At 57.9% G+C, this 15219-nt stretch overlaps 1 protein-coding gene across 3 annotated transcripts in view; it reads right to left on the bottom strand.

Moving 5' to 3' along the window:
• ECT2 (epithelial cell transforming 2) overlaps positions 1-15219 on the bottom strand; it is an 85961-nt gene that overhangs the window by 29785 nt on the left and 40957 nt on the right. For all 3 annotated transcript variants that reach the window (XM_076052367.1, XM_076052368.1, XM_032975179.2), the window contains one exon: positions 12991-13126. In XM_076052367.1, the coding sequence (XP_075908482.1) occupies positions 12991-13126 (136 nt within the window). The remainder of the gene's footprint in view (positions 1-12990; positions 13127-15219) is intronic.

Raw genomic sequence — 15219 nt, 5'->3', positions numbered from 1 at the left:
CGACACGCGCGCCAACAAACACGCTGCCACGCAAACACGCACACACACGTTCACACTGCCACGAAGACAAAGTACCCCCGTATAGCCCACACAGACTGTTGGGGCAAGTGCTGTTAGCGAGTAGGGCCGATGAAGGCCGGCACAGCACACGATAGGGTGGGTGGGCCAACACCACGCCCGGACGTCTTTGTCTCCCGAGTGGCGATGCTTTTACGCACCGCACCAGGTTCTCATTTGAGGTTGAGTCAACCTAGGCGAAGCCCGGGAACGGTTCAGACGATCGTCACCGGTTGTTGGCCGTGAGCGGCGGTCGAACCCGGGCCGCCGGGGTTCGTAGCGCAGCACGGCAACCGTTGCGCTACCGCTCCCCGAAATACAACACACACACACACACTGGCACACGCCGGCTCTGCCTTGCCATCCCACGCGGCTCTCGCGCGAATTGGCTATTTGTCACGAGCCGTTCGCCCGCGCGCCGAGAGGCTCTCATTACACACCATCTAATGTAAGGCCTCATTACCCTGGCTCACCACACTGGGCAGCCAGGGGGAGGAGGGCGGCTGTAGCCCTCGCACACAACACGCGCACTCACGCATGCACACAACACGCGCACTCACGCACGCAGACAACACGCGCACTCACACACGCACTCACACACGCAGACAACACGCACACTCACACAGAGACAACACACACACTCACACGTAGACAACGAGCACTCACACACATACTCACACGCAGACAACACGCACACTCACACACAGACAACACACACTCACACGCAGACAACACGCACACTCGGAAAACACACGCAGACAGCATGCGCACTCACAGGCAGACAACACGTACACTCAAGCACGGACAAAGAACAAAGATGCCTCGTGTAGCCTTCACAGACTGTAGGGGCAAGCGCTGTAAGCGAGCACCTTTGAAGGCCGGCACGGCACGCGAGGGGGTGGGTGGCCAGCACCACGCCCGACCGCCTTTGTCTCCCCAGCGGCGATGTTTACACGCCGCACCAGGTACTCATTTGAGGCCGAGTCGACCTAGGGGATGCCCAGGACCAATTCAGACACTCGTCACCGGTGTTGGCCGTGAGCGGGAACCGAAGTCGGGTCCCTGCCGGGTTCGGAGCGCAGCGCTAACCGTGGCACCACCGCTCCCCACGCACGCACCTACACGCGCGTAACGACACGCACGCACGCACGCGGCCACACGGCTGAATAGGGGAGGCGTGCGGAGAGGGGAGGGGGGGCGCGAACGAGGCTCAGGAGGTTACGAGGGGCGGGCGCGGTGAACGCCGTAGAGCGAAGGCACCCGCAGAGGAGAGAGAGAGAGGGAGATGCGAGGGAGCGAGGGGTGGGCGGGGGAGGAGGAGAGGGACTTGCGACTCCATCCCCGACCCACCCACCCGACTGCACGCGGCACAATCACCGCAGCTGCTGCCACTGCCACGCCTGAGCCAACGTGGGAGCACAGTGGATCTCTGGACGTGGACATCAGATGCACGTGCGTGCGTGCGCGCGTGCGTGCGTGCGCGCGTGCGTAAGCGCGTGCGCGGGGGGGGGAGGGCACGAGTGATGCCGGGGCGAGGAGGGGGGAGGGCGGGCGCGTGCCACCGCGGTCGCGTCGAACCACGGAGGGGACGCACACAGACGCACGGATCGCACGCACGCCATGCACGCACATGACACAGACGGAATCCAGAGAGACCGACTGTTGGCGAGAGTGCTGTTTGCGGGCACCTATGAAGGCTGGCACGGCGCACCACATGACGGAGTGGTTTGGCGAGAACCACGCACGGCCGCCTTTGTCTCCCCAGGTACTCGTTTGAGGCCGAGTCGACCTAGGAGAGGCTCAGGACAAGTTGAGGTGATTGTCACCGGTGCTGGCCGTGAGCGGGAATCGAACTTAGGTCGCCAGGGTTGGAGCACAGTGCACTAACCACTACACTACCGCTCCCAACACAGAAATACCACCCACTCACAGATCACAACATCACTCAAAATGCGCACACACACACACACGCATGACATGTTCACCAAACACTGCAAATAATACATAGAGGCACACACAAAACATATACGTCACACACACCCCACGTACAGGAATCGCATACACACACCACATCGGAGGCAGGGTGGTATAGTGGTGACAGTTCTGCCTCTCAGAAAGAAGTTCCTGGGTTCGATTGCAGACTGTGTGAGTAGTCTCTCACCCTGTTCTGTGGTGAGTGAGTGGAGTTTGTGTGTTCTACCCCTGTTCTGCAGTGAGAGTGATAAGTGGAGTGTGTGTGTTCTACCCCCGTTCTGTAGTGTGTGTGAGTGAGTGGAGTTTGTGTGTTCTCTACACATGTTATGCAGTGAGTGTGTGAGTGAGTGGAGTTTGTGTGTTCTACCCTTGTTCTCTAGTGAGTGTGTGAGTGATAAGTGGAGTTTGTGTGTTCTCCACACCTGTTCTGCAGTGAGTGTGTGAGTGGAGTTTGTGTGTTCTACCCCTGTTCTGTAGTGAGTGTGAGAGTGTGGAGTTTGTGTGTTCTCTACACATGTTATGCAGTGAGTGTGTGAGTGCGTGGAGTTTGTGTGTTCTACCCCTGTTCTGTAGTGAGTGTGTGAGTGAGTGGAGTTTGTGTGTTCTCTACACATGTTATGCAGTGAGTGTGTGAGTGAGTGGAGTTTGTGTGTTCTACCCCTGTTCTGTAGTCAGTGTATGAGTGTGGAGTTTGTGTGTTCTACCCTTGTTCTGTAGTGAGTGTGTGAGTGAGTGGAGTTTGTGTGTTCTACCCTTGTTCTGTAGTGAGTGTGTGAGTGAGTGGAGTTTGTGTGTTCTACCCTTGTTCTGTAGTGAGTGTGTGAGTGATAAGTGGAGTTTGTGTGCGTGGAGTCTCTCGGCATTTGGTCAAAACACCCCAATGCTGAACAAAATGACCTGCAAATGACTCAACTGGGATGGTGCAGCAGGAACATCACCCCACCACCCTTTTCCCCAATGCGAAAACTTGGCATGACCCTCCCTTTAAATGAGTCTTGAGACTCCGGCGAGGCCTTTGTGGGTAAACAAAGCAGAAAGAAAATAATAAAAGAGACCGCACACATCAAGTCAGATCTCGCACAGCACAGACACGACTCGCATCACGTCCACCGACACCACGTCGATCAAATCAAACAAATAATATCATACACATCACACACATCACATCCTACACATCACATCACGCACATATCGCTCACACAAAACTTCTTTGAGCGTTGGGATGTTTTGACCAATACCGGTCACGCTGCATCGTTTGTTCTTTGTAGCCACGGGGGGGGGAAAGCGAAGACCCTCGAGGAAACCCCATGCTGAACAGAAGAGGAATAGCGAGAGGACGTACTCCCGCCACGCATTTAGGGGCCCCGAGTCGGCAATCAAACTCAGGCCCTTCTTGCTGCGAGTCAAGAGTGTTACCCGACTGCGCCACCCTGCCGCGCCCTAACACACCACAGACACATGCATTCATTAACATCGCAGCTCGCACACGTCGCGCAAACTCATCGGCCACACGTGCATCGCCACAGCAAGCATTGCATTGCTTATCGCATGCACCACGCACAATACACTCAAAAGGCGTGTTCACTTTCGATTTAAAGCTTTCGTGACTGTAAGGATTCGTCTTCTTTGGTTCTTTCGGTAAAGTCACGTAGAATGAGAATAAAATAATAAATTGATAAAAGAAAATAACACAATAATATTCTCACGACGTTTCGGCCACAACACAAGTGGCCTTCATCAGGTGAAGGGACGAGACTGTCTGGAGGATAGCACTGTCCTCCATCGACCTAGGGTAGGCCCAGGACGGGTTCAGATACTTGTCACCGATGTGCAGTGCGCGAACCACTGCGCCACCACTCCCTGCCACACATAACACAGCATCAGGACAGCGCTGTCCTACCAGACAGTCTCGTCCCTTCACCTGACGAAGGCCGCTTTTGTTGTGGCCGAAACGTCGTGAGAATATTATTGTGTTATTTTATTTTATCAATTTATTATTTTATTCTCATTCTATGTGACTTTACCGAAAGAACCAAAAAAGGTGTGTTCACATCGCGCGCACCCTACACGCCATCGAGATTACACCACTCATCCATGACACAACCCACAAAGATCCCCCGTGTAGCCTTAACAGACTGTTGGGGCAAGTGCTGTTCGCGAGCAGCACCTATGAAGGCCAGCACGGCGCACGAGGGGGTGGGTGGCCAGCACCACGACCGTTTCCAGCGCATTGGGTACTAATTTTAGACTGAGTCTACCTAGGGTAGGGCCCAGGACGGGTTCAGATATTTGTCACCGATGTGCAGTGCGTGAACCACTGCGCCACCACTCCCTGCCACACATAACACAGGATCACGTTACCACACACTACAAACACATCACACTCGCATGATACACACACATCACATCACAAGCAAACGACACACATCACTACACACATGAATTGCATAATAACAGCCGCCATTCGCTACTATGCGGCGGTGACGTAACCAGTGCGTTTGTGCCAGGCTAGGTGCACTTTAAGGCCACGAAGTATCGAAGGCTCACCGGCAGATCATGGGACAGGCCCAGGTGCCATGGGTTAAACGACTGAAATGAACGATAAATGTACACACTACACACAAATCCGTCACACCATCCCACACGCACGTCACGTACACCCACCACACACATCACAGCAACTCATATCACACACCTTACACGCTCGCATCACATCCGCATCCCACACGTGGACCAAACGCATCACACGCTCACACATCACACGCTCGCGCATTAAACACGCGCGTTGCTCAAATCGCGCGCTCAAGTCACGTACACACTAAACACACGCGCGCACACACGCACACACAGACCCTGGAGTAAGCGCTGTAATCGACAATCTGTTCAGTCTCGCACGGCACGTGGCGAGGGTGGTGGTGGTTGGCCCGGAACCATTCCTGGCCGCCTTGAGGACGGTCACACTCGCCACAAGGGATGGAGCGGTCAGCGCTAGAACACCAAGCACGGCCACCATCGGTGCCAAGAGATATCCGAGCGGGATCTGGGCTACCAACCTCAGCAAGCTGCGCTCATACGGAGACACTCGCAGACATCCGCATCATTCACAGACATACACACCGGATATATCAAACACACAAGCATATACATGCGCACACACATGCATATACATGCGCACACACATACATATACATGCGCACACACACACACAGTAAACAAGCACCACACACACACACAGTAAACAAGCACCACACACACATACACAGTAAACAAGCACCACACACATACACACACAGTAAACAAGCACCACACACATACACACACAGTAAACAAGCACCACACACATACACACACAGTAAACAAGCACCACACACACACAGTAAACAAGCACCACACACACACACACAGTAAACAAGCACCACACACACACACACAGTAAACAAGCACCACACACACACACACAGTAAACAAGCACCACACACACACACAGTAAACAAGCACCACACACACAGTAAACAAGCACCACACACACACAGTAAACAAGCACCACACACACACAGTAAACAAGCACCACACACACACAGTAAACAAGCACCACACACACACACCACACATTAACCATACACAACAACCGCCATTCGCCACTAAGTCACGGTGACGTTACCACGTCGCTTGTACCAGGCTATGTGCACCTTGAGGCCACGTGAAGTGTCGAACGCCCGCTGGCAGGAGGTCACGGGACAGACCCAGGTGCCATGGGTTGACTGACTGAGATGACTGGCCGATGCACCACCTGTGCCCCCTACTGTGCCAACTTGCTGTATTTTAGCCAACCGGCGCTCCGTCCGTTGTTGTGAGCGTTGCTCCTCCGCCCTCCTTTGTTACTGGAGGGCGACTGCCTCAAACTGCTCAGCAACGTCCTTCATGAGCCTCCTCCACAGAGGCCGATCTTGACACTGCTGGTACCAGTCATCGGCAAGTTCACTCAGCTCCACGTCCTCCTGTACCACATCACTCCAGCTCTTCTCTAGCCCGTGCCACGCTCGTTTAGCCGCCTCTATCCAAACAAAAGCTGTTTCGGCATGCGGTGGCTGGGCATGCAGGCTACATGACCCAGACAACGCAGCCTTGCCTGCTGGAGAAGCTCACCGATGGGACTTTATCCAGATCTTTCAAGGATTTGTGAGCTCCTCACACTATCCAGCCTGGTTAAACCCAGGATGGATCGTAGGCAGGCCAGCCTAAATGTTTCTAACCGGCGAAGATGATCCATTAGGGGGGTCCACGTTTCACAAGCATAGAGGGGGGAGGGCATGACCGTGGCCGAGAAGACCTGAAGCTTCGTGTGGAGCGACGAGACCAGGTAGCTTCCACTTGGTGGGGCTGATGGTAAGGCCCCACATCATAGGGGTACGTTCCAGGTTCAGCAGCAGTGCTTTCAGCAGTCATCACCAGATCATCACCATACATAACATGGTTGACCAATAGGAAGCCATCCCTTGACCACACCCGGGCATCGATCAGCCTCCTATTGTGTCTGTACCAGATGGAAATTCCTCTGGTACAGCCATCGAACAGGGAATGGCTCCAACTCCTGGCCGTGTAGTATCACCTGCCCACCATCATGAAGGTCCTTAATGATTGTGAGCAGAGAGTCAGGGACTCCGAAAGCACGGAGAATAACCCAGAGCCTAGGTCTATTGATGGTATCATAGGCCTTGACCAGGTCAATAAAGCAGAGATATAGGTCTTGTTGGAATTCCCTACACCTCTGCTGTAGCAGACGGACAGAAAAGACTGCCCTGGCCTGAAACCACATTGGGGATCCGAAAGCCTCTCCTCAGCGTGCCTAGCAAAGCAATGTTGAATAATCCTTGCCAGGACCTTTCCTGGCACACTGAGGAGGGAGATGCCCCTGTAGTTGTTACAGTCTGTGCGGTCCCCCTTCTTAAAGAGAGGAACTACCAGGGAATCATTTTCAATCCTGCGGAACCTGTCCAGTGGTCCAGACTGTTACTATGATATCATAAAGGGCAGCCTGCACACAAATGCTACCCTTCCTCAGCATTTCACTTGGGAGATCATCTCTGCCCGGCGCTTTTCCTGGTCTAAGACTGGATCACTTTCTCTACTTCAACAGATGGCACTTCAAATAGCCACTCACAGGGGGTGACTACTTCTTCCAATATTTGAGGCACGGCAGCCTCAGCAGGGTCATCCCCACTTTGCCCCACGATGTTTTCCAGGCCGAGGGATTTCCCCTCCCCCAATACCTCACAGAAATCCTCAGCAAATCAGCAAACCTCTTCATGGGGGTCGGAGATCGGATCACCTTTCTCTGCCCTAAAGAAAGGTGTAGCGCTGCAAGTTACTTTTTTGATGGGGCTAAAGAGCGATTTGTGCTTGCGGGCTACTGAGGCAGACTCCATCTCTTCAGCAACCCGCGGCCACCACCAATCCTTGCAGCGCCGCACGGCTCTCCGAACCTCCGAGCGAAGGCTGTGGTAAGCCTCCTCATTCTCTGACGTGGGATGCTGTCGACGGTGAGTGGTCCTGTCGCTTTTTGTCAGCTAGCCAGAACACATCCTCTGTCAGCCAGGGTCTCTGGGGAGGTTTGAACCGTGTACCCAAAGCTGCCATTGCAGCTGCATGAGCCACAGTCCTAAACCTCTCCCATTCTCCCTCGGCATCATAAGGAGGAGAGGGGGGAGGGACAATGCCAACCCCAGCTGCAAGCGATGATGAAATTTTCGCTTGCAACTTTCATCAGCTAGCTGAGACCAAGACCACTGTGGGTTTGAATGGGGTCCTGGGTGTACACCCACCACCGGAGTGAAATAATGGCAGGCGCATCTTACAGATGACAAATCGATGGTCAGTGGACAGATCAGCTCCAGGGTAGGTCCTGATTGTCAAGGACATGGGCCCGCATCCGCTGTTCCATCACTATGTAGCCCATCAGATGTTCTTGCTTGGACCCGGCATGCATCCATGATGTTGTGTGGATGCGCCGATGCCGGAACAGCGTGTTGGTAATTACAAGCCCATGGGCTGCACAAAAGTCTAGCAGCCTCCTACTGGGGGCTCTGGATGTTTGCGAGGGGCTGGCAACCCCTCCACCTTCAATTAAACTACCACTAAACCACGTGATAAATGTACAACCATATACAGAGAAAGATCCCCCATGTAGCCTTCACAGACTGTTGGGGCAAGTGCTGTTAGCGAGCACCTATGAAGGCCGGCACGGCACACGAGGGGGTGGGTGGCCAACACCACGCCCGGCCGCCTTTGTCTCCCTAGTGGCGATGTTTACACACTGCACCAGGTACTAATTTTAGTCTGAGTCGACCTAGGGGAGGCTCGGGACCGGTTCAGATAATCGTCATCTGCTGTTGGCCGTGAGCGGGAATCGAACCCGGGTCGCCAGGTCCGTAGCGCAGCGCGCTAACCGCTACACCACCGCTCCCCATACACATCACACATTCACACACACCACACATTAAACACACACACGCCACGTGTCTTGGGGCTGCCTGTGCTTGCCAAGCCGTGTCGACACTCTGCATTAGCTCCATGTCAGCCGCTGCAGCGAGTTGCCACAGCCCATGCATGTCGTTAGCGCTCCCCCCCCCCCCCCCTCCCAAACGCCATTAACCCCTCCACCACCGCCGCCACTGGCCCGGTCGGTGAGCACCGCGTCCTGCGGGGTAAGCAGGGCGAGGGGGACGAGCGAGGCGAGCGGGCGAAAGGGGTGAGCGGGGCGAGGGGGCGAGCGGGGCGAGCAAGCGGGCGAGCGGGACGAGAAGGCGAGAGGGGGCGAGCGGGGATGAGCAAGGGGTCGAGCTGGCCGAGCAAGCGAGCCGCGTGTTTGGCAGTCGGGGCCCGTGTCCGCTCGCTGGGGAATCGCCGTGTGAGCGCGCGTCGCTGCCTTTGATTGAAAACACGGAGCGAAGGCTCCGTAACCCCTACATACACAGTAACCCCTACACACCGTAACCACGACACACACACACGGCGCACCGTAACCACCACACACACACACCGCAACCACCACATACACACGGCGCACCGTAACCACGACACACACACACCGCGTTCCATAACCACTGCACGCACGGTAACCCCTACACACTGTGATCACCACACACACTGCGCACACCTGAACCACTACACACCGCGCACACCGTAACCACTACACACACATCATGCACTATAACTACTGCACACAGTCAGCCCTACACACATCGTGCACCGCAACCACTGCACACACCGCAACCCCTACACACGTCGAAGGATGGTGCCTCTCCCCCCCCACACACCGCAACGGCACTCAAGCTCCACGCACACCAGCCAGACCTCGTCTGTTAGTCCGATCACATCCACAAACAGCCTGCGTGTCGCGTTCACTGTAGGAAGCGGGACCCGCGGAGCCAATAATAAATTGGAGGGTAGGGGGCGGGCGCAGCGCTAACCCTGGCACCCCATAGCAGGGACGGGGGGGGGCCTGGGTTCGATTCCCGACCCGGACTCGCCTTTCCGCCTGGGTTTCTAACGGGTTCTCCGCTTTCCTCCGCGTAGCCGAAACAAAAACGAAAAGGTGCAATTTTGAACAGGTAATTCGTCGCCATGAATCCCGCTGCTGAAAACGATCTTTAAAAAGAATCGCCCGAAAGATTTCTCAACTGCACACAGCAGCTGTGGAGGCCGGCAGGACCGTCCTCTCGCACGAGTCGCGAGCGGAGTTTTAAAAAATACAGGGCGAAATCCCTTCACCTGATGAAGGCTGCTTGTGTTGTGGCCGAAACGTCGTGAGAATATTATTGTGTTATTTTATTTTATCAATTTATTATTTTATTCTCATTCTACGTGACTTTACCGAAAGAACCAAAGAAGAAAAATACAGGGCGCTTCAAAAAATGTTTTTTTAACGCTTATATGGGACGATCGTTTTAAATGGTAGAGGAATGGATAGTACGCTGTAACATTACAAATGTATTTTAATAGCTTCAGAAAGTCAGAGTCTCCCACTTGATCGCCATCACTGTCAACGCATGCCCTCTGGAATCTTCTCCAGGTGGTCTGCAGAGCCCGGGGGGGGGGGGGGGGGGCACGTTTCCCGCGGCGTCGTTGCGAATTCTCCGAAGCGTCAACGTTTTTTCGAAGCGCCCTACAAACGCTTGCTGCGCCGCGGCAGGGAATTGCGCTGCCAGCCTCCACGGCGGAGTGTTCTCGCGCACGAGCGACAGTTCCTCGATTGCCCAGACGGCCGCGTCAGCGCTTTACTCCGCCGGACGCCGGCAGGGCGAGCGGGCGGCACCGTGCGCCGCATGTCGATGTGCCGTAACCGCGGCGCGCTCGTTAATCCGGGCGCCGCCACCGCCGCCGCCGACCCTCCGACCGCCCCCCGCCCCCCCCCCCCCCCGCAAGGACGCGCTAAGTTTCGATTAGTTGAAATAAATATATAAATGCGCTTTCCGCGCCCGGCACGCCAAAAGGAATAACTTGTCATCGACGGCGCTGCTGTGGGCCCCTGAATAGGGAGCCTTGGCACGCGGTGGGGGGGGGGGGGGGGGTGAGGTGTGGGAATACGGAGCGAGGTCGGGGATTTGTGGAACGCCGCCGATTTAGGATTCGTCGAATGGAAACCGATCGACGCGCGTGGCTCACTCGAGGGTCGGTGGACTTTAAAATCCACGCGCAGGGGCGCGTGACAGAAGGTGTCGCCTGCGATGCGTTATTGTAACCGGACCCCATCTATCGACTGCTGGATGAAGGCCGCCCACCAACCCCTCCCCGACCCCGCTGTCAAGCCGTCGCCACGTCTCACGGTCGAGCGACGCGGCAACCCATGCAGCTCCCCCCCCCGCCGTTCCCACGTGAGGTTCGACCGCCGGCCGTCGCCCCTCCCCCACTCCGTCCCGAGCCCACCTCGGTCCTCCCGACCGGCACCGCGACGCGTCTGGACCGCGCGTGGCGTTCTCCGGCGCCACGCGCGGTGTTCTCCGGCGCCACGTGCAGCGACGCTGCTCCCTGCCGGCAGGCAACAGCCGCCTGTGCGACGCTGCAGCGCCTTCCCTTCGCGATACGGCTGTGCGCTAGAAGAAGAGCTGGCGCCGAGTGTCCCAACTGCATCGGAGCGCAGCCAGCAGTCCGGCGTTCCAAATCGCCGCGCGTAGCGACGACGCCACGCGCGGCGATTCCACCTCCTCCCTGCGCGTGAACCACCGCCGCCACAACAACAACCCCCCCCCCACCCCAGCCCAGCCCGGCCTCACCTCCCGTACCCCCCAACTCCTCGGAGCACACCACCCAAACCCCCTCCTCCTCCCCACCACTGCCACCCCTCAACAATTTCACACCGGGGCCACCGCGCCGCCACCCCAGGAGATTAAACGGTAATCTTTCGCAAATTGCCGCGCGCCGGCGACCTTCACGTCGGCGGGTGAAGGCGGCGCGACCCGGCGCTCGCCGTGGGATGCGGTGCCGAGAGCGTGCCGGCTGCGGCGTCGGGGTTAACGTCGCCGCGTTCGACGGCGGAGGAGCGTGGAACGTCGCTGCCTGCCCGGCGGTGGCGAGGGACGCCGAAGAGGGGGCGGGGCGAGAGGAGGATCGGGACCGCGCTCATTTATCTCGTTCGATAGCGAGATGTCAGGAGACACGGACGCGGGGGCGGGGTGGCAGGGAGACAGACAGATGGACGCGCACACCCACGGACTCGCCCACATGCCCCTGAACGCACGCACGCACTTGCAAGCACGGCTGCTTGCACACACACCGACAAGTTTCTCCTGCAAGCCCAAACACACACAGCTCAACCGCATAGGTCATCGCACACAAAAAGACAAAAATCCCCCGTGCAGCCTTAACAGACTGTTAGGGCAAGTGCTGTTAGCGAGTTACTATAAAGGCCGGCACGGCACACGAGGGGGCGAGTGGCCAACACCACGCCCGGCCGCCTTTGTCTCCCCAGTGGCGATGTTTACACATCGCACCAGGTACTCATTTGAGGCCGAGTCGACCTAGGGAACGGTGCGAAAGAAGTTCAACATACATACTGGGGAGACCCAGTGTTATTTTATCGTGAGTGGGATTGGAGCTCGCGTTGCCGGGTTTGAAGTGCAGTGCGCGAACCACTGCACCACCACTCCCCCCAGCACTGCACACACACACGCACACTTTACACCTCTCACACACACACACACACATTTTACACCGCTCACACACACACGCACGCGCACCGCCGCACACAGCACACCAAGCCACTGCGGCACACGGTGACACGTGGTGGCGCACGGTGAAGCACACGGACACACGGTGGAGCACGCGGACACACGGTGGAGCACGCGGACACACGGTGGAGCACGCGGACACACGGTGGAGCACGTGGACACACGGTGGAGCACGTGGACACACGGTGGAGCACGCGGACACACGGTGGAGCACGTGGACACACGGTGGAGCACGCGGACACACGGTGGAGCACGCGGACACACGGTGGAGCACGGTGGAGCACGCGGACACACGGTGGAGCACGCGGACACACGGTGGAGCACGCGGACACACGGTGGAGCACGCGGACACACGGTGGAGCACACGGACACACGGTGGAGCACACGGACATACGGTGGAGCACACGGACACACGGTGGAGCACGTGGACACACGGTGGAGCACGTGGACACACGGTGGAGCACGCGGACACACGGTGGAGCACGGTGGAGCACGCGGACACACGGTGGAGCACACGGACACACGGTGGAGCACGTGGACACACGGTGGAGCACGCGGACACACGGTGGAGCACGCGGACACACGGTGGAGCACACGGACACACGGTGGAGCACACGGACATACGGTGGAGCACGTGGACACACGGTGGAGCACGTGGACACACGGTGGAGCACGTGGACACACGGTGGAGCACGGCAGCACACGACGGCACACGAGCTGGCGAGGCACTCACCGTCCGTCTCGTAGATGTCCATCACCTTCTTGACCTGCGAGAGCGGCATGAGCAGCACGTGCTTGAGCGAGGGGCGCGCGTGGGTCGAGTGGGGGCTCTTGAACCCCCCCTTGGCCTTGCCCCGCTTGCGTGCGATCTGGATCGAGGGGGGCGAGCGGGGGGAGGGTAAACACAATCACGGGGTAAGAGGGAGGGGGGGGGGGGTCAGGGGACGGGCGGTCGAGTTCATCCATCGCCGCCGATAAAATCTTCGCCCAATGCGACGACAGTGCGAGAGTAATTGAGAGGGACGTCGCAAAAGAGAGAGAAACCCCCACCCCCCCCACCCCCCCCCGTCACATTCGGTGGGTGGGGGGGGGAGTGCGAAGTGTGGGGGGGGGGGGGGGCGGCCGTTGCGCTATCTCTCCACGAGGCGCTCGCACGCGCGCGATCGATGGGTCATTTAGACGCTCGTTAGGGTGACCAATGCCACTCGGGGAACTTCTGATAAAAATATATTAAGTCATTTGTGGCGCGGCGGCTTATTCAAGCGAGATGTGGGGGGGGGGGGGCGGGCGCTCCCGGGGGACCCACAGATCTAACCGGTCGAGGAAATGTCAACGCCCGGAGTGAGTGGGCGGTCTCCCGTGACCGAGCCAATCTCGGCGAGAACGCTGATGAACTGCGCCAATTTTTTTTTCGAGGGCGGCCGTTTGGCCGTCGAACTGTCGCCGGGGCCAAGCGATCAGAATTCGGCCGCGCTGAAGCCAAGCCCAAAGGGGAAATCGGACCGCTCGCTCGCCCTCAGCGGGCAACTGGGAAGGCAACCTCCAAAAATACGGCCACCGACGGAGGCCAACGTGACCCGGCCGAGCGTGGGTGGGCCATGCGGAGCAGAATTTGTCGACGGTGTCGTCTGGCGGGCCGCACGATCGATGGAGGGAGTCACGTGCCAACGCGCGCCACGCAGAGTCACGTGCCAACGCGCGCGCGGAGGCTCCGCGAGTGTCCCCCGATGGATTCCGGCGTCCACGCCATCACGGGGTGCAAGGGAGATGACGGCGGGCGGGGTGGTTCCGTTACCGCGCCGCGCCGGCAGCGGACCAACGCGACGGTGAAAACCCCGCGCAGATTTACACGAGGAGGCGTTTTGAAGGCGACCGATTGTTACGACGCTAGAACAAACAAAAAATTGGGAGTATTTATTTCAGAGAGTGGCGGGGGCAGATGGCTATATAGGTGGGTTATGTGGCTCAGTGGCTCAGTAGATGGCTGGGTGTCTGGGTAGACGGCATTTTATATTGCTGGGAAGATTTATACATCGGAGGCTGTGTGGCTGGATAGAGGTGTATATAGGTGATGGTGTCTATGTAGGTGGCTGGGTTGATGTCTATGTAGGTGGCTGGGTTGATATCTATGTAAGTGGCTGGGTTGATGTCGATGCAAGTGGCTGGGTTGATGTCGATGCAAGTGGCTGGGTTGATGGGTGGCTGGGTTGATGGGTGGCTGGGTTGATGGGTGGCTGGGTTGATGGGTGGCTGGGTTGATGGGTGGCTGGGTTAATGTCTATGTAGGTGGCTGGGCTGATGTCCATGTAGGTGGCTGGGTCGATGGCCAAACTGCCGAGCGACTGGGTGGTTACGCAGATGGCCGGCCAGTCGAACAGTTGGGAGGAAAAGGCAGGCGGGGGGGGGGGGGGGCACCGCAGTCCGAGGAGTGCTCTTCATTCGCACCGTTCCGTGCTGTGTTGGCAGCCTACACAGCACGGACGGCTGGGGGGGAAGAGGGGGAGCCTCCCCGCTCGCGGCAGGGACGGACGAAGCGGCCGCACGACGCGCATCGGCGCTACGTCTCTCAGCCGGAACTCAATGCGGCGGCCACTTCGCATTCGCCAATGTCGACACTCTCGGCCTTTCATCCCCTGGCTTGGGTGGCACGGTGCAGCGCCCCCCCCCCCCCCGCCGTGTCTGCCTATCGCTAACTGTTTGGGGGGGGGGGTTTACACGCCGTGAGCGAGCGCCCATTTTGGTCATTACCATCACTCAGGGTGGAGATGCGGGGAAAGCACAACGCCCCGAGCCGCCTTGGTCTCCCCAGTGGGACCCCTTACACACACGCGCACGCACGCACTCACACAAGGTTTCCCCACACGGCCCCCTTGCACACACACACGCTCACACGCACACACACACACACACGGGTTCCCCACACGGCCCCCTTGCACACACACACGCTCACACGCACACACTC

This window comes from Petromyzon marinus, chromosome 55, assembly GCF_048934315.1.
Source record: "Petromyzon marinus isolate PM22_M1 ecotype Great Lakes invasive population chromosome 55, UKy_Petmar_22M1.pri1.0, whole genome shotgun sequence".
Taxonomy (NCBI): Eukaryota; Metazoa; Chordata; class Hyperoartia; order Petromyzontiformes; family Petromyzontidae; genus Petromyzon; species Petromyzon marinus.
Note: the sequence above shows the minus strand (reverse complement) of the source record. Positions and strands in the feature narration are given on the sequence as shown.